This window comes from Mobula birostris, chromosome 18, assembly GCF_030028105.1.
Source record: "Mobula birostris isolate sMobBir1 chromosome 18, sMobBir1.hap1, whole genome shotgun sequence".
Taxonomy (NCBI): Eukaryota; Metazoa; Chordata; class Chondrichthyes; order Myliobatiformes; family Myliobatidae; genus Mobula; species Mobula birostris.
This window is the reverse complement of record NC_092387.1, coordinates 65,594,509-65,614,732: the sequence shown is the minus strand read 5'-3', so window position 1 is coordinate 65,614,732 and position 20,224 is coordinate 65,594,509. Positions and strand designations below refer to the sequence as shown.

The 20,224-nt window shown below is 42.9% G+C and overlaps 1 protein-coding gene across 1 annotated transcript in view; it reads right to left on the bottom strand.

The window, feature by feature from the left end:
- Positions 1 to 950: 950 nt before the first annotated feature.
- Positions 951 to 20,224, bottom strand: part of zcchc24 (zinc finger, CCHC domain containing 24) — a 234,693-nt gene continuing 215,419 nt past the window's right edge. Inside the window, exon 4 of the mRNA XM_072282842.1 lies at positions 951 to 6,568. Coding sequence (XP_072138943.1) covers positions 6,455 to 6,568 — 114 coding nt within the window. The 3' untranslated portion in view covers positions 951 to 6,454. The remainder of the gene's footprint in view (positions 6,569 to 20,224) is intronic.

Genomic DNA, 20,224 nt, shown 5'->3' with positions numbered 1-20,224 from the left:
TTGTGTTGTTTTATAGTCTAGTGTAGCCTTGTGCTGTCTCACTTAGTCTAGAGTAGTTTTGTGTTGTTTCATGCAGCACCATGGTCCTGGAGGAACTTTGTTTCGTTTTTACTGTGTACTGAACCAGCAGTTTGTGATCGAAATGACAATAAAAAACGACATGACTTGAAAGTACACTTAGTGGCCACTTTATTAGGTACATCTGTGCACCTGCTCGTTAATGCAAATATCTAATCAGCCAATCATGTAGCAGCAACTCAATGCATAAAAGTAGGAAGACATGGTCAAGAGGTTCAGTTGTTGTTTGGACTAATGATCAGAAGGGGGAATAATTGTGATCTAAGTGACTTTCACTGTGATAGTTGGTGCCAGATGGGGTGTTTGAGTATTTTAGAAACTGCTGATCTCCTGGGATTTTCATGCACAACAGTCTCTAGAGTTTACAGAGAATGGTGTGAAAAACAAAACATCCAGTGTGTGGCAGTTCTGTGGGAGAAATTGCCTTGCTAATGAGAGAGGTCAGAAGAGAATGGCCAGACTAGTTCAAGCCGACAGGAAGGTGAAAATAACTAAAAAACAAAACACATTTTACACAGTGGTATGCAAAAAAGCATCTTTGAATGCACAATAGTTCAAACCTTGAAGAGGATGGGCAACATCAGTCGAAGTCCACAAAGACACACTCAGCCGCTATTTTATTAAGTGCAGGAGGTACCTAATAAAGTGGTCACTGACAGCGTATGTAAATAAGGGGAATGTCAAATTTCACATTTTTGCTCACCATTGTATTATTGTACTGCCATATATGGTCTAAGGTCATGGTTGTGTTGTACCCCTGAGCATGGTCTAAGGCCATGGCTGCGTTGTACCCATGAGCATTGTTTTAAGATCTTTGATTTAACTGAGGTTGTGTCGAGAAATAAACACAAACACAGGACAGAATTCTTGTTTTTTTCTTGCATTGTTTTAATGCACCAATAGAATACTATTGAAAGTTTCATAAGCAGGCTTATACTAACCAGCAACAATAAGGCACATGAGGGAATGCCATTGTAATGGACATCAATGAGACCAGGTAACATCCTTCCCCATTGAACTTACTGTTCATAACACTTCATATACAGGAATTTAATTCTCCATTACCCAATCCCTCTGAGTTTGTCCATACATTTCAGCTGTACAAAAAAAGTCTTAATACTGTTATCTAGAAATAATAAGTAAACAATCCCATCAAGTTGATCAGAAAAAAAACAAGGCATGCTGGTTACAAATGGTCTACAGTAAGGTTCCAAATATATATATCTTATTCTTCATTTGAGACTACAATCAAGCACCCAAAAATGCTTGACACAGTATTAGTCAGTGTAATATATCTATGTAAAAAAATGTAGTGAAGAGCTTTTTCCTAAAGAATCCGTCAGCATGTTAAGTTCAAGTACGTTTTCTCTGCAAACTTCCTCAGCATTCATTAAAATTCTAATGCTTTCAGTAAGGCTACGGTTAAAAATTGAAGACTTTGAATGCTCGCATTTACCTGGCCAAGCAAAGTACATGCACATGCATAGTCTACGCTATCACACGGTGTTTGGATGGTAGTCATATGCCTACAGTAGGGCTTCCCAACCCTTTTTATGCCATGGACTAATACCATTAAGCAAGGGGACCTTGGGCCCCAGGTTGGGAACCCCTGGTCTACAGGGCTCCTCTCTAAATTAAGCCTGCATCTTTGCCACAGAACACAGTTGCTGGCAGACCTCTGACACTATCTATTCCTTATTGGTTCTGTGGCACAGGCTTCTTGCATACACCAGTATTCCAGCGTTACAAATTTAACTCACAGTTTCACAGTTGTACAGTGGTGAATTTCCATCTACCAATTAAATATTTAAAAATCACTCCTTCCTGGCATCTACTCTCATTTTTTTAATATAAAATAAAACCAAACGTGTTTCATATTTTCTGGTAGCAAAGAGTGTTTCTTTTTTTGCTAACAGAACAGCTAATCTGTCCCTCAACTAAATAGTAGCAATCATATATATGCTTACATTACACAATATCCACATTTCTCCATTTCGCCTTTCCTGATAAAAGATGAACAAAAGTTCTGTGTTACTTTGAACAACCTAAAACTGCTACTAAGTTCAGTTATTTCCCAAAATACACATATATAAATGTAATGCATTACTAAAACAAAGTAAAATTAGTTTAAACACTAGAATAAATGCAGGCTAATTAATACTGATAATATTTTCATCCGGATTTTATATATGGCTTCAAGAATTGTATTGGTTTATTTCACTTTCCCTCAAGAATTATGTACCAACTTTCATACAATAATCATCTGTTTTACATTATTTACCTTCCTAGTCAGATTGTTCCTGATGCATACTTTATACAGACAATGAACTGTAGAAAAAAGAATTTAAATAATATTTTCTTTTGTTTATAACCTTGGCTTGTAAAATATTCAAGAAAAATCTCATCAGCTGTATTAGTAATTTAGTAGAAAAGGTCTTGAGAGAATTATGTTTTTTAAAAATCCACATCACTTCAAACAAAAAGCCCCATTAGAATGGAGGGCCAAAACTTATGCCTCTTGAATATATACAAAACGGTTACTGCAAAGATAAACAGGAACTTGGACAGATAGGAACTTGGCTTTATAAGAAATATTTGTTAACATTAAAATTTTTAACATCTAGAAGATTTCCAAAATACACACATAGTATAAAAAATCCAAACAAAGAAGGACTATAGTCAAGTAATACTTCAGATAAATACATCAGTAAGCACAATTCATATATGGGTAAATATATCCAATATAGCTAAAAACTCCAAACTGATTGTCCCTTAAAAACCCCACGTACATACTCACGTACTAGTGTATAAGTTTCTTGTCAGCTTCCTGACAGGTATCTCTTGGTTAACCCTTTAGGGAGTGACTTAACATTTCTGTCAGCAGCAAGGGTGCAGGTGATTGGACACACACTCCTGATATCTGTTTCATTATAAGGTCGAAGGGTAAAGTGCCTGACATCTAGACAGCCCTTTATTTGTGGGAGAGGTCTGCTGAAAATCGTTAGCATTTGTGACAAGCAGCCTAGTATGAATGAACACCCTAAAGACTGCATGTTGGATCGCCAGGTAACTTACCTCAGCTGATCACCTTTCACCCTTTGGAAGTATGAAGCCACAAATCCTATTGCCATTTTCAAGAGGGAGAGGGGTAAAGATGTGGGGTTTAGGCCGGGTGAGGGCTTAGTGTGCGTTGCTACTGGTCAGTCCAACTCACAAATTTTGGGAGTAGGACTGGCACTGTTTCTTGTCAGTCTGGAGGTGGGAAGGTTATAAGAAGTAACTAGATGATTACTTGAGTCACCAGGGCTTGGCGAACAATGGACTAAGTGATGGCAAACAGGATTAGTATAGTTGAGTTCTAGTTGGTAAGGACACGGTGTGTTATGGTGTGCCTATGCTGTAAGACTCTGTAATGTCCGGTACGGTAGTGTAGATGAGAGCTTGTGAGCCTAGGCTGGGATGTTTTTTATCTCTAATCTGGTTATGGACAGGAAGGTTTCTGGCAACAACACAAGCAGGTCCTTGTTACCCATTGCACTACCTGTTGAACCATACTGACGGCTCGATCAGAAGTCCGGGACTCTCCACAAGCCTCAGTGTGGATAACAGTAACATTCACACAGACTCGCAATTCTCATTCCGGAGATCTCAATCCATGTGCTAGATTGTAGGGCAGCAAGGAGACAGAACCATGGCTTTGCACTGATTATCAGCGCTCTCAACTGAAAAGCCATTTGCTTGAAGAGGCTTGTAGTTTGGGAATCAGTCTGTAATTCCCAGGGTGACTGGGGACAGGGTGTAGAATCTACTTTCTAATAGTCAATCGCTCTCCCCAAATAAAAATTGCCTTTTTGAAGCCAGGAGATGGAGCATTAGAAAGATAGCAAACGATCATAGGATGTCTGTAAAGAGGTATGATCAGCACTGATCTTAAATATCAGGAGCTATTTCAGAAACCGCGGAACATGAGACGAGAGGGGGAGAGAGTGCGGTAAGGTGAAGACAGGGCTATGCAGGTCTTCAGGTACCTCAAAAGTGACATTTTGGCCATTGCAGGTGCTCACTGACCAACTGTGATGTTCATGTGTCGCAGCAAGAACCTGTAAGCCATCTGCTGTTGTCACTCAGCTAAAATTACAGTGTATAAAGTGATCTCAGTGAGCCATGCTGGCTTTCTGTACTTCACTGGCATGAGGGGAAAAGTGCCTGTATTCTAAACTGACTTCAAAAGAATGCCCATTAAAAAAAAAACAGACCATACCTCTGTAATAGGGTGTTCCCTGCAGAGAAGGTTAGGGCTTGTATATTCAGTGTACGATTTTAAATGCCATGCTAGTAAATGATTACAGATACCCTCCTTCTCCCTACCCCTCACCCTTCTGATTCATAAAATTAACTACTGCAACTCTGGAATCTAATTAATTTAGACTCCAAATTTAAAAATTGTTGGAGATCATGGCACATTATTAAATAATTACAGATAACCCCCTCTGACTCTTAAAATTAACTTTGACAATTGTGCAGTCTCATTGTTTGAGCCCCTTAAATTGGTAGAGATCTCAAGACAATTAACTTAAATAGGTAATTCATGCAGAATATTTTCTTTCAGTTTCTTTCAATTCTTGCTAATCTAATCCTGTCTTTCATCCCTTTTCTTTATTGCACCCCCTATAAAAGTTTGACATCAAGTTCTAGCCTATAGTTTACACTCACTAAGAATCTTGCAGTCTGATTGGTTACGGAGACCCTTCAGTTGTTCCTGTTCGAAAGCTGTATGCATTTGGGACACTGGATTACTAATGAATCAGTTTCTGTTTAAAAGTCAACAAAAATTCTGTTGGTAAATATCAGTATAATAAACATTTGTTACAGATGACAAATTCAGACAATTTTGCCCTTGTGATTATACACCACTATGTTCACCTTGGCCTGTCTCTATGGTCACACTAATGCCACCTTCAGTAACTGCTACCTATAGATTGTTGTCTTTTTTGTTTTGACAATGTTTTAAGAAAGAATGAGACACTGACCTCTCTGTCTTGAAAGATCTGTAACAAAACAATTAGATGTGCAATCTATGATATAAACTTGCCCCTGTAGAAATGAGGGCAGAAGCTTCTAAGAGGTCATCTGATTGGTCAGAAATGCTCCTTGATATTAACACTAGGCTTTAAGTTGTTTGCAGGATCTCAGGCAACTTTAGGTTTACTCCAACGTTGAAATGATTATGATACTTCCTTGTACTGAGCAGAACTTGTATGTGAAGTGGTAAGGGTGTAGCCTCAGTGGGAGAAGCCCACCAGACTGAAGGAGGGAGGGGTGGATCACTAGACTGAGATGCTGCACAATCCACCCTGGTGGCCCTCTCCCACTTCCTCCCTTCATCTCTGCACACCTAACAAATATCCAAGCTGCTTAATTATGCAGAGCACCAGTCTCAGAGGCTAGCTTGCTGTCTTAAACCTCTTGACAGTGAATCACAAAGCAACGCTGGGGAAACAGTCAATGAGATCCCATCCTAGATAAAATGTGGTGCCAAAAATTAGGAACAACGCTAATTTTAAAATGACAGGTAGGGAAATAAGTTTTTAAAGGCACTTAGTGTTTGCTGATTAAATTATTGAAAAGATATAAAAATTCTCACAGTATTTAATTTGCTGAACACTCCACTATTCTTTTCCGTTAGGAGACCTAACACATTTGCATTGCCGCACTTTACAGAAATATTAATCGGCACTCTGAAGAGTTAACCAATAGCACTCAATTCTCGAGTCTCTACTCCCTCCTACTCTTGACTCTACAGACACATATTATCAGTCATCACTTGCCAATAACCATTTCTTATCTTTTGTTTTACGATTCTAATACTGATGCTCATCAGCTTTTGGAAACCAAAGACCTGGGGCAAACGGGAGGGGAGGGGGTGGGGTTGGGTCGGGGAGGGGGAAATCAAAGTGACCTTTCACAGCAAATGAACTTGTGCTATTGGCTTAATGATTAGTAATGGCACTGCAGGGGATTGGTTTAAATATCAGCCTCGAAGCCCAGTATGTTCTTCCCCTTTTGCACTTGTCCATGGTACAAAGCAACTGTAAACAAAGAGGAGGCACGACACGCCGTATAAGGTGCCATTGGTAATACTGCTCCTGGTAGTTAACAATACCATAAATACAACTTGGAAATAGAACCTGGAATTACACGCATACACAGGCAACAGTCACATTCTACCAAATTTAAGGCTTGTTAGTTGTTGGTTTTGGTGAATTCTTCTTCAGATGAGTGTGGTCTGAGGACTCTCGAATGTCAGGAGGGGAAGGCAGGCGGGTGGGTAGGGTAGGGGTGCTGTTGGGGGTGGTCACGGATGCCGGCAGACCACTCACTGCACCCGGCGGCAATAATAGCCCAGAACCTTGCACTTCTCGCACAGATGCTGAGGATGCTCCTTGCTCTGGTCTGACACGTCCAGGCCATCAGGTTTCTCCAAGGGTCTCTGGGAAAAGAATCGGGACAAACCACAAATTAAAAATTACAAAACAAGTTCACGCTATAACCGAGGAAATGTGACATTAAGAGTAAATTGTTATTTGAGATCTTTATGGAATTGTCATCTTTGGTCCAGACCAAAGGTATCTCAGCTTCTGACTTTCAAAGGCCACATTTTTTGTTTAAGGTGTATCATTCAGTCAAGTGAGGCCTTTTTCATGCCCATTTCAGTCTCTTCCTGTCTGCTGTTAGTGACATACCTCTGGGTCGGGAGGTTGTAGGTTTGAGTGTTGTTTATTGACATTCATTCAATGCAGGGACAGTACAGAGGGGGTGCCGCACTGTTGGTGATTAACTCTGGATGGTACAGAGGGAGTGCCACACTGTTGGTGTATACTTATCCAAATTGCAACAGACGTGTGGCTGAGACCAATGAAGAATCACCTCTCTCATCTCAGCACAACACTTCATTTGAACCTTGAATCCCTGCCTTGACCCTGCAAGCATCTGCCTTGGCTGCATGCACTTCTGAAGTCTAGGCATCCATTTGAAAGGTAGAAGCAGGTGAGATACCACAGAACATGCACTTTCCTGGGTACAGATGAGACATGTTGACAGAAAGTCAACTATAAAGCAATTCACTGGAGCCTAAAATGGGAGCTGTTTAAATCCCCCTTAACAACAGAGTGAGCTGGGGGTAAGGGAAAGAATTTGCAATCTCATATTAAAAACACTGAGCATGGAATCCCTGGCTACACTTATCTGAGACTATCTGCATTATGCTTATCCACGTCCCCTTTCATTGACTCGAAGTCTAGTACGTACTCACCAAATTTTGATTAGATTTTGCCGAATGTAAACACCAATGACATCCCAGCCTTACAGGCTTTGATAATCCAATCAGCCCCTGATAATTCAATTTCCTATTGGCTGAAAAGTTACATCATAAGTTGGTCAAGGGTGACTCCTATTTACATGTGCACTGATTTTCTTTCTTCTTCTTCACTCCCACTTCAGGGGTTCCCAACCTGGGGTCCGAGACCCCCTCAGTTAATGGTGGGGGCCCAGCTCTGCATGATTCCGCATGGCCACATCAGGCAGACAGCTCCTTACTTAACTTCTGACCCCGAGCATCACATCTGTCCCGGGTACCAGTTATGAAGAACAGGTCCACATGAACTACAGTGTGTTTTGAATGTTTCTCCATTATGCTTTCATTTGGCTTTTGTGCTTTTTGTTTTCATTCTCATTTGGTGATTAAGAATGTCAAAAGATGCCTCAGATTTCAGTCTCACAAACGTAAATGAATCAGTATCACTTGCAACAACAACAAACACATTAATTAGTCATCTGAAAGCATTCCCACTGAACTCCTGGCTGCCAAAGGCTCTCATTTTAGTTAACCCATAATTATGCCACCGATAAAGGCCATAACTTAGAATGATCCCCAGCATCGTCAGTAAGTAGATGGGACAGTTTCACTTGACAACACAATCAGTGATGGGCTTCCATCACTTTGAACAGTAGCAGACAGTTTGTGTAATAATAAGATGAGGTGAATTGGATTGGTCCTGTTTTCTGTGCTCAGGATACACCACGGCAATTTTCCACATTATGGTCTTGATGCACTATCAATTACTCCAAAAGACTGGAAGTAGAGTAAATACTGAAAGGCTTTTATTAACAGTAAATGGACCCACGCCCATGCTGAGTGTCTGTCCTGGACTGAGGGAGGAGCAGTGACACAATCGCCTTTATTCAGGGGTCTGTGGGAGGAGCCACAGGAGCAGTCAGCAGAGGGGCATGTCTAGACAGGTAACCCAGTTACAACACACATATATGGTTTACCACAGGTCTGGCCTTAATTCTTGGTTTTCCACAAAAATTAAAGAAAGATTAAAGATTAGTTAAATTTGTCACGGGTACAGTGAAATGCGCTGTTTGTGTCATATCGAATCGGCAAATATTGTGCTGGAGACACACCCCGTTAGCGTAGCCAGGCTTCCGGCATCAACATAGCATACCCACAGCTCAGTAACATCTTTGGAATGAGGGAGGAAACCGGAGCACCTGGAAAAAATCCACACGGTCAGGGAGAGCAAGTACCAACCTTTTACCGACAGCAGTGGAAATCGAACTCCAGTCGCTGATTGTTGCCACTGTAAAGCGGTTCTGCTAACCGTAGCACCAACATGTTGCTGGCACTACACTACCGCCAAAGGTCGCCAGTTCACATTCCACTCTGTAGGCGGCACAGTAGCACAGCAGTTAACATAACTTTATACAGCCCAGCAACTGGAGGGTCGTGGTTCAATTCCTGCCACTGGTTGTAAGAAGTCTGTATGTTCAGCCTGTGACTGCGTAGGTTTCCGCCGGGTACTCTGGTTTCCACCCACATTCCAAATATGCAAGGGTTAGGTTGTGGGCACACTATGTTGACACCAGAAACAGTGGACTGCCCCCAGCACATCCTCTGACTGTGTTGGTCACTGGCACTGTGTGCTCCGATGTTCCAATGCACACGTGACAAACACAACTAATCTTCACCTCTGTAGACATTAGCCCAAAAACATCTAGAACGATGGTTAGGGATTGGAATTCATGCTGGTCATGTAAACAGCATCCATGTCCCCAGTAACACATTCAAAATGCTGGAGAAATCAGCAGGACATTGACATCTATGGAAATGAATAAACAGTCTTATGTTTTGGAACTCCAAAACATAAAAGCTAATTAAAAAAAAGATGGGCACTCAGAATATGTGTATGTTAGTTTTGATTTTACTTTAAGCAGAGCAAACATATATGACATGGTGCCATAGTGACATATGCCATTTATATAATTTTACTTATAACCCGTAATTAATTTTAAACACAGAATGCTCAAACAATATATTTGCAATATTACTCAATTATTACTGAAATATTGAATACACAACACTCCCCCCGCTTCGCTACAAACTCCAACTCAAGATAGAATGCAACTCAATATATATGTACGATATAATACAACTACTATTCAGGCATTAACAGCACAGTAAAGTTTTAAATTGTCCCATTCAGGCTTAAAGATTTAATCTCTGTGGAGCCATGTTTTACTCTTGTGGGATAACATCTTTCCTAACAAGGGAGATCACTTTGCTTGGCTGTGAAACGATCTCAGATTCGGTGGTGGTTGTAGGAGTTGACCCTGGGACTGCAGGAAGCTGACATGTTTATGCACCCCCATGAATGGTGAATAGCAACAAATTTCTTCAATGGGTCCTCCTTCGCTGACTCCAGTTTCTGAGCAGCTCTCAGATGGCTCTGGCCTCTCTCCAACCAAATCAGATCTGGTGTCAAAGATAAATGGGTATTTCTCCCCCACCTCCCTTTGCCCACCCCCTCCTCACGACTGCTCAATCTCTAGAGATTCCTCCACACTAACACCACCAGCATAGTGTCTGCTCCATCAAGTGCAGAAGTAGACCTCACAGGTCCCACAAATCACAACCTTGCTTGTGTGAAGGGATGCTCCTTGTGAAAGTGCACCTTAAGTGTTCATTGAGTAAACACTAAAGGTTGATTTATACTTCTGCGTCAAATCGATGCCATAGGTACGGCGTAGCCGCGAACCCTACGCAGTGCCTATGTGGATCCCTACGCCGTAGCCTGACGTGCACCTCTCCCAAAATGTAACTACATGTTACGGCAATGCAGACTGCAACGACTGTGATTGGTCCGCTTGGGAGCATCGCATTTCCTCCTATGCTGCAAAAGCTTCCCACTGGGCGACTGAAGGGCAGGGAAGGAACTCTGGCTGCAATGCTTTCCATAAAGCTTTACAGACCTCCGAAATTATGGAGGACACATTCCGCTTTTAGGAAAAAAGACGCTCGCTTTAAACTTGTTTACCCTGAGAAAGACTACCATGACCATGAAGCCTTGCACGGGCAGGTGTGTGCGCATGCGCGACGTGTGCGCATTGCAGAGCGACGCAGACACACCAATGCACAAGTAAAAATGTTCACAACGCGTGTAGGCCACTTGCATAGGTTATGGCGTCCACTTGACGCAGAAGCGTAAATCAGCCTTTAGGGATACTGACCGGGAAGCTATCGGAGAGAATACTGTGGGGTGGGATTTAAGCATATTTGGAAAGGCAAAGCCTGCTTGGGGACTGTCAGCATGGATTTTTGCTGGAGAGGTGATGCATTACAAATGTGATCGCGTTTTTTGAGGAGGTGACAAGGAAGCTTGATGAGGGTAAGTTGTGGATGTTATCTACACAGACTTTAGTATTGACACGATACTAACTCAGCTCCAGGCATCAGCATTCAGAGTTCAATCCTAACATCCTCGGTAAGGAGACTCTGTGCATCCTCCACGTGGAATGTGGGTGGGATTTCTCCAGCTCCTCCGGTTTCCTCCCACAGTCCAAGGAGGTACCGGGTAAGTTAAATGGTCATTGTAAGTGGTCCTCTGACTAGGGTTAAATCGTGCTTGTCGGGGGTTGGTGGGCAATGCAGCTTGAATGGCCTGAGGGCCTATTCTGCACTGTATCTCCAAAGAATTTTTTAAAACGTAAAGCATTTGGTAAATTCCCTCATTGTAGGTTGATTCAAAAGATAAAGATGCTTGGGAACAAGGGTGAATAAAAAGCAAGGGGAACAGGATGACACTAAATGGCGACTCCTTTGTTTGCATCTTCAGAAACAGCTCTATTTCTATCTTTGATATCTCTTATTTCCTCAAGGTTTTTTTGAAGACCCTGACCTGGAGTTACACTCTGAGTTTGGTTCTTTGCGGGAATGGGACCCGCTCTTAGGGCCTCATGACCGGCCGCTTTTTGATATCCTGCAACAGAGTTTTAACATCATAAATCAGTGAGTTGTTTGTTATATCTCCCCTCTCGCTGTGAAATGGGGATATTACTTTTTCCCTCATTAGGGAGAGGGCAAGAGCCTGTGGTGTGTTGAGTTACCAGGTGAACGAGTAGTCTTTGGGGTACTGCAAGTCTGTGTCCTTATTGATGCTTTGCCGTATGCTTGTGCGCTCATTGGGGGGGGCGCCGATGCTTCGTGCTGGTGGGGGTGGGGGGTCGGCCTTGCTGCTGCTTGTGCGTGGGGGGAAAGCTGGGGGGGGCTTTGGTGTTCTCACTTTAACTGTCATTCATTCTTTGGGGTTTTCGTGGTTACTTGCAAAGAAAAAGAATTTCAGGATGTATTGTATATTGCATACAATTCTCTGACATTAAATGAACCTATTGACTCTTATTAAATAAGTTTGGCCCAATTATTAACTCACACTCACCACTTCCAAATGCAAAGCTGGCCACTGCGCAACGTTTGTGAATGCCAACAATGAAAGCAAATTTCACAACGTATGCTGGTGAAATCAAAACTGATTCTGAACATACTGTCAAGAAACTAACACAAAACAGAGGTACCAACTGTACTTTGAGATTTAGGAATCATTTTCCTGGAACAAGTGCACAGAGTATTGGAACAACAGTTGCCCAAATAATTCATCCTTCAACAATTACATGAGCGTACCGCTGTGAATTACTACAACAGAGAAGGGTTTACCTTCAACCGTTGCTTTAATCAAATGAAGCCAAGTTGAAGAGTCAACTTACTCATTTCTGGCCACTGCAAAAAGTCAAGAGACTGGGCAAAGTACAGGGAGAGTCTGAAGAAAAAATACACACAGGTCTGGTTCTGCTAGAGTTCTTGGTTATGTTTTCACATTGGTTGGGGATCAGCTTTCCTCTAAATCCCAGAGGCTTGTTGCTGAAAGCCAAAAGACATTGTAGTTATTTGGACTGTTTAACTGAGAGAGTGCCCAGAAATAATGCAATGGAAATAAATCTTCTTTAACAGGCAGGGACAATTTGCTTACTCATGCCCCAAGAGGTTGCAGCCTTTCAGTGGACCCAAGTTTCTTGAAAAAAAACAATCTATTTATTTAAAAAAAGAAAGACCATTTGTGTCCAGGCTATGGCTGAAAAATTGAGAAATAATTCTACACCAAATGGGGCTGAATCCTTATTAGTTTTAAGAAGACTAACGTGTGCTATGTTGAAGTGAAACCATGGTCAAATGGCCAATCCTGCAAAAAAAGAACTGGGTTGATGTGGCTCCTATGAATCCCTTTCAGAACATCTTGAGGTGATCTGCAGTCAATCGACTAATTTGGAGTTGTTGAAAAGTCAGAAATATTGCAGTAAATTTGTGCCTGGGTGTCAATATCTCTGAAGATCTATCCTGGGCCCAACATATTGATGTAATTACAAAGAAGGCACAATTAGATTTCATTAGGGATTTGAGGAGAATTGGTATGTCACCAAAGATTCCAGCAGATGTCTACAGATGTACTGTGGTTGCATCACCATCTGGTATTGAGACACCAATGCCCAGGATCATAAAAAGCTGCAGATTGTTATAAACTCAGCCAGGCACAACCCTCCCCACCAATGAGGACATGTTCAAAATGTGATGCCTCAGAAAGGCGGTATCCATCATGAAGGACACTCACGATCAAGGACATGCCCTCTTCTCATTACTAACATCATGGAGGAGGTGCAGAACTCAATGATTCAGGCAGCATCTGTGGAGGGAATGACACAAGACACTGTAGATGCTGTAATCTGGAGCCTGAGGATCCACTCTCAACATTTTAGGAACAACTTCTTCCCACCTGCTGTTAGATTTCAGAACAGTCCATGAACCACTACATCACTATTTTTGCTCTAATTTTGCACTATATATATATCTTTCAGTTTATGGTAATTGTTATGTATTGCAATGCACCGCAGCCACAAAATGACAAATTTCACAACATGTCAGTGATTCTGAGGTACTGAGGTGGTCACAGTAAGCACCCATAAACAGTAATGTGATAATGACCAGAGACAATGAATGATTTTCATTCTGAAACACACTCCCTTTCAAGTAAGATATCTGAAGTCCATTTGACGAGGTGAGTCAGTGTCTCAGTTAAACCACTCCTCTGAAGGACAGTACCCCTAGAACTGCAGTGGCCCTTCTGTAATACACTGCAAAACTGGTTGAGAGTCTTGTGCTGAATTATTTGGAGTGCAACTTGAATCCAAATCTCACTGGTTAGAATGAAGCACAGTTCAGCTTGTAGCCAGTTCTCGCTGGAAGATCACAGCCTGTGTGGATCAGAAATAACTCCTCCTCCTCGCTGACAATCAACCCTGGCACACCTTAAGGATGTGAGCCTAGCCCACATCTCTGCTCTTTCTACACCCATGACTGTGTGGTGCACAGCTCAAATGCCATCCATAAATTTGCTGATGATACAGCTGTTGTTGGCAGAATTTCAGATGGTGACAATAAGGCGTACAGGAGCGAGATATATCAGCTAGTTGAGTGCTGTCGCAGCAACGACCTCACACTCAATGTCAGTAAAACCAAAGAACTGATTGCAGACTTCAGGAAGGGTAATACGATGGAACACTCAGTAGTCCACAAAGAGGGATCAGAAGTGGTAAGAGTGAGCAATTTCAAGTTCCTGTGTGTCAACATCTCTGAGGATCTTTCCTGGGCCCAATATATCAATGCAGTTACAAAGAAGGCACAACAGCAGCTTTATTCCATTAGGATTTTGAGGAGATTTCTACTGATGTATTGTGAAGAGCATTCTAACTGGCTGAGTCACCATCTAGTATGGGTTGGGGGGGGAGTGGCTATTGCACAGGATTGAAATAAGCTGTAGAAAATTGTGAACTCAGTCAGCTCCATCATGGGCACTGTAGCATCTTCAAGGAGCAATGCCTCAAAAAGGTGGCATCCATCATGATGGACCGCCATCACCCAGGACATACTCTCTTCTTATTGCTACCATCAGGGAGGAGGTACAGGAGCCTGACAACAAACATTCAATGATTCAGGAACAGCTCCTACCCATCTGGCATCCGATTTCTGAATGGACATTGAACCCAGGAACAGTACCTTGCAAGTGGAACCAAGTTTTACACCTGCCCCTGCACCTCCTCCTTCACTACCGTTCGGGGCCCAAAACAGTCCTTCCAGGTGAGGTGACACTTCACCTGAAAGGCTGTTGGGGTCATACACTGAGTTTGGTGCTCCTGGTGTGGCCTCCTATATATCGGTGAGACCCAATGTAGACTGGGAGATCGCTTCGCTGAGCATCTACGCTCTGTCCACCAGAAAAAGCTGGATCTCCCAGTGGCCACACATTTTAATTCCACTCCCATTCCCAATCTGTTATGTCCATCCATGGCCTCCTCCACTGTCGTGATAAGGCCACACTTAGGGTGGAGGAACAACACCTTATATTCTGCTTGAGTAGTCTCCAACCTGATGGCATGAACATCGATTTTTCAAACTTCCAGTAATGCCTACCACCATCCCCACCTTCACCATTTCCCATCCCCTTTTCCCTCCCTCAATTTATCTCCTTGCCTGCCCATCCCCTTCCTCTGGCGCCCTTTTTCTTTCTTTCATGGCCTTCTGTCTGTTTCACCAACCAACTTCCCAGCTCTTTATTTCATCCCTCCCCCCTGCAAGTTTCACCTATCATCTAGTGTTTCTCTCCCCCTCCCCCCACCTTTTGAATCTGCTCCTCAGTCTTTTTTCTCCAGTCCTGCCAAAGAGTTTTGGCCCAAAACATCAACTGAGCTTTTTTTTTCATAGTTACTGCCTGGCCTGCTGAGTTCCTCCAACATTTTGTGTGTGTTGCTCAGATATCCAGCATCTGCAGATTTTCTCTTGTTTGTGATTGTATAAGTATTCACCCCCTTTTAATATGACACACCAAATCATGGCTGGTGCAGTCAACTGGTTTTAGAAGTTACATAATTAGTTAAATGGAGATCACCATGTGCAGTCAAGGTGTTTCAATTGATTGTGGTTAAAAATACACCTGTAACTGGAAGGTCCAACTACTGGTGAGTCAGTAAACTGGCAAAAACTACACCATGAAGGCAAAAGAACACTCCAAGCAATTCCGCGAAAAGGTTATTGAAAAACACAAGTCAGGAGATGGAGACAAGAAAATTTCCAAGTCACTGAATATCCTTTGGAGTACAGTTAAGTAAACCATCAAGAAATGATAAGAATATGGCACAGCTGTAAGTCTGCCTGGAGCAGGCAGTCCTCAAAAATTGAGTGACTGTGTAAGAAGGGAACGAGCAAGGGAAGCAACAACTGTTGCCCGGGTGCTTCACCAGTCGCAGCTTTATGGGAGAGTGGTAAAGAGGTAGCCACTATTGAAAAAACTCTCATGAAATCTCAGCTAGAGTTTGCCAGAAGGCATGTGGGAGACTCTGAAGTCAGCTGGAAGAAGGTTCAAATTGATCTTTTTGGCCCTCAGTCGAAACACTGTACGTCATCAAAAGCACACTATCTCTACTGTGAAGCATGGTGGTGGCTGCATCATACTGTGGGGATGCTTCACTGCAGCAGGCCCTGGAAGGCTTGTGAAGGCAGAGGGTCAAATGAATGCAGCAAAATCCAGGGAAACCCTGGAGGAAAACTTGATACATTCTGCAAGAGAACTGAGACTTGGGAGAAGATTTGTTTTCCAGCAAGACAATGATCCCAAGCATAAAGCCAAAGCTACAAAAAGTTAATGTGCTGGAGTGGCCAAGTCAGAGTCCAGACCTCAAGCCAATGGAGAATTTGTGGTTGGACTTAAAAAGGGCTGTTCACTCGTGATCCCCATGCAATCTGACAGAGCTTGAACAGTTTTGTAAAGAATGGGGAAAAATTGCAGTTTCCAGATGTGCAAAGCTGATACAGCCCGAACCACACAGACTCAAAATTGTATTTGTCGCCAAAGGTGCATTTACTAAATACTGACTTGAAGGGGATGAGTAATTATGCAATCATTATTTTGTATTTAATAACTGTAATAAATTGAGACCAATTTGTAGAAATTTGTTTTCACTTTGACACGAAAGAATCTTTTCTATTGATCAGCTTCAAAAAAGCTAAATTAAATCCACTGTGATTCAATGTTGGTAAAACAATAAAACATGAAAACTTCCAAGTGGGTGAATAGTTTTTATAGGCACAATATATATACTTAGATATATAGGCACTGTAATTCAGATTTTATTATGTATTACATTGTACTGCTGCCACAAAAACAACAAATTTCAAGACATGTGCCAGTAATGTTAAACCTAATTCTCATTCTGATTTCAAAGATAATCAAAAAGAATGATACTATCCTCCCACTCAATTCCTCTAGCACACACCCCCTAGTTCCCAGTTAATCCCATTCTGATGTGCCTGTCCAAAGTCTCCTCTACGGCCATGAAGAGGCCACTCTCGGGTTATAGGAGCAATTCCTCATATTACTTCAGGTGGCCCCCAACCTGATGGCATGAATATCGATTTCTCCAATTTCCTCCGTCCAGTCCTGATGAGGGTTTTGGCCTGAAACATGGACTGTTCATTCCCTTCCACAGATGCTGCCCAGCCTGCTGCGTTGCTCCAGCACCTTGAGTGTGTTGCTCTGGATTTCCACCTTCTACAGAATCTTGTGTTCCCAATCACTCTGTCTCTTTCCCCTCCTCCATCCTCACACACTCCTCCCATTGGTTCCCCTCCTCACCCTCACACACTCCTCCCAATGGTTCCCCTCCTCACCCTCACACATTCCTCCCATTGGTTCCTCTCCTCCTACCCTCACACACTCCTCCCATTGGTTCCCCTCACCCTCACATGTTCCTCCCATTGGTTCCCCACCTCACTCTCACACACTCCTCCCATTGGTTCCACTCCTCCTACCCTCACATACTTCTCCCACTGTTTCCTCTCCTCCTACCATTCCCATCTGCCTTCTCCACTTCCCGTGATTTCATGCTCCACTCTTTTCCTATCAGATTCCATCATCTTCAGCCCTGTGTGGCTTCATCTATCACCTCCCAGCCTCCATCACTATCTTCACTCTTCCCTCCTCCATCTGCCTACCAATCCTCCTCACCTGGATCTACCCATCGCATGCACCACTCCTTCCCCTAATCACTTTATCCTGGTTATCTCCCACGTACATTTCAGATGAAGGGCCTTAACCTGAAATATCAACTCTCCGAGTCCCTCCACAGATGCTGCCTGACCCACTGAGATCCTCCAGCACTTTTTCCTGTTGCACTAGATTCCAGCATCTACAGTTTCTTGCATCTCTGCTTAAAAAATAAAAGCCTGCTCTTTGTAATAACTTACTGTGAAATCCTGAATGACAGATTAATTAGACGATTGCAATGTTGAACAAAATACTACCTCAAGGAAGTACAACAACCATTTCATTAACCAATAGATTTGAGATCTCTGACATTCATATCTTTGTGTATGCTCTGTTTGAAATTGTGAAAGTGATCCATTGCTAGCTGCAAAGAGTTAGGAACACAGGGTTTCTGGGATTGCACATAACGCAAGCCCCTACAAATTGCGAGGACTGCTGACAGGATCATCAGGGTCTCTCTTCCACCTATTTCAAAGGTTAAAAGGTACAGGTAGATTGGAGCTCGAAGTTTTCGGATGACTCAGAGTTGGACTGTGGTCGGGCATGGCAGGGAGAGTTTTCTTCCTTCTCCCGGCTGCGTGAGATGTGGGACTTTCGAGAGACTTTGATCTTTTTTTTACTGTGCCCATGGCCTGTTCTTCATCAAGTTATGGTATTGTTGCACTGTTGTAACTATATGTTATAATTATGTGGTTTTGTTAGTTTTTCAGTCTTGGTCTGTCCTGTGTTTCTGTGATATCACATCGGAGGAACATTGTATCATTTCTTAATGCATGCATTACTAAATGACAATAAAGGAGGACTGCATGTCCTCATAATCTAATAATCTAATCTAACATGTAATATCAGAGTATTCATACAGAATACAACCTGAAATTCGTCCTCTTCACAGACATCCATGAAACAAAGAAACCCCATAGAACGATAGAAACATCAAAGCCCTGAAGCCACCACCCCCTGCCTTCGTACAAGCTGCAGCTCGACATCGACTACCCCTCCCCCACACCCACAATGGCAGAAGCACTGACCTCTCCACCCCACTGTGCAAGCAGCAGAAGCCCCAAAGAGTCCTTGATCCAAAGTCCATCAAACTATAGTCCACAAACCAGTACTCTGGTATCTCAGACAGGCACTCTCTCTCCAGTGAGATATTTACTAGGAGCATCGCATGCACAGGGCACTGGGTGTTGTCAATAATTCCTCCCATGCATCCGACAATCTCTTCCCACTACCATCAGGCAGGAGGTACCATAGCATTAGGACAAGGAAAGTTAGGATGGGGAACAGCTTCTACCTTCGGACTGTGAGACTACTGAACTCCCTGCTACCACTCAAGTTTTGTCACACATGAAGCACCAGTAGTGTTTTCCTGCTTACTTTTTAACCTGTGTCGTAAAGGCACTTATGATTTGTTAATTTACTAGTGGTAATATTACTGTATGTGTTATGTGAGTGAGTTATAGGGACAGTGTTTTGCTCCTTGGTCTGGAGGAACTTTGTCTCGTTTGGTGGTATACATGTGTGTGGTTGAATGACAATAAACTTGAACTTCAGGTTTCTCTTAATCTATCTCTCAAGAGGGTAAGTGTTGATCGAGCCCATCAGCTTTGCCAAGGCAATCTGTGCATGAAGCTGATCATTCGCAGTGGGCATGATGCCCATAACTTAAAGAAGGTCCAACACCCTTAAGAAATCTTAAATCAAATAAGAGAGACAATGAGGTTCATTCAGCCAATTCCTACTGGCTACCCCGATTGTATTCCTATGGTGGGCGGCATGGTAGCGTAATGCATTACGGCGCCAGCGAACCAGGTGGAATCCCACCACTGTCTGTGTGGAGTTTGTACGTTCTCCCCGTCATCAGGTGGGTTTCCTCTGGCTGCTCACGTTTCCTCCCACATTTCCGATATTTACGGGTTGGGTTCAGGGTTAGTGGGTGTGCTATGTCGGTGCCAGAAACAAGGTGACACAAGCTGGCTGTCCACAGCATATCCTCAGACTGTGGTGGTTCTTGACACAAATGACACACTTCATGGTATGTTTCAATGTGCGTATACGTGCACTGTATTCCAATAGATGGTGGGCATAGTTTTTAATGTTAGACACTGATAGGCTCAGTTGAAATCTGCAGAATAATTTGGAATACAATACATGCTTACGTGAGAGATAAGAGATTAGCTTTATTTGTCACATGTACACTGAAACATAGAGTGAAATGTGTTGTTTGCGTCAATGACAAACACAGTCCAAGGATGTGCTGGGGACAGTCTGCAAGTATCACCAACTCCTACACAGCATGCCCACAACTCGCTCACTCTAGCCCATCCACCTTTGGGATGTGGGAGGGAATCAGAACACCTGGAGGAAACCCACACGGACATGGGGAGAATGTAGGAACTCCTTGAGAACAATAGAAGGGATTGTACCGATTGGCAATTGCTACCGCAGTGAAATGATTGCGCTGGACACTACCCTACCGTGCTGCCTCCACCCCCTCCACACCCTCCACCCCCCTCCACAGTAGGTGCATACTGCAAGCTGCCATTGTGGGGTCTGCATATCTCACACATCAGAGCTTGGCCAAGTTCTGCTTTGGTTTTCACTCCCCAAGGGTTTCCTGCCAATTCACCAGATTCTCACGTATTGCTGCAAATTCTCTTCAG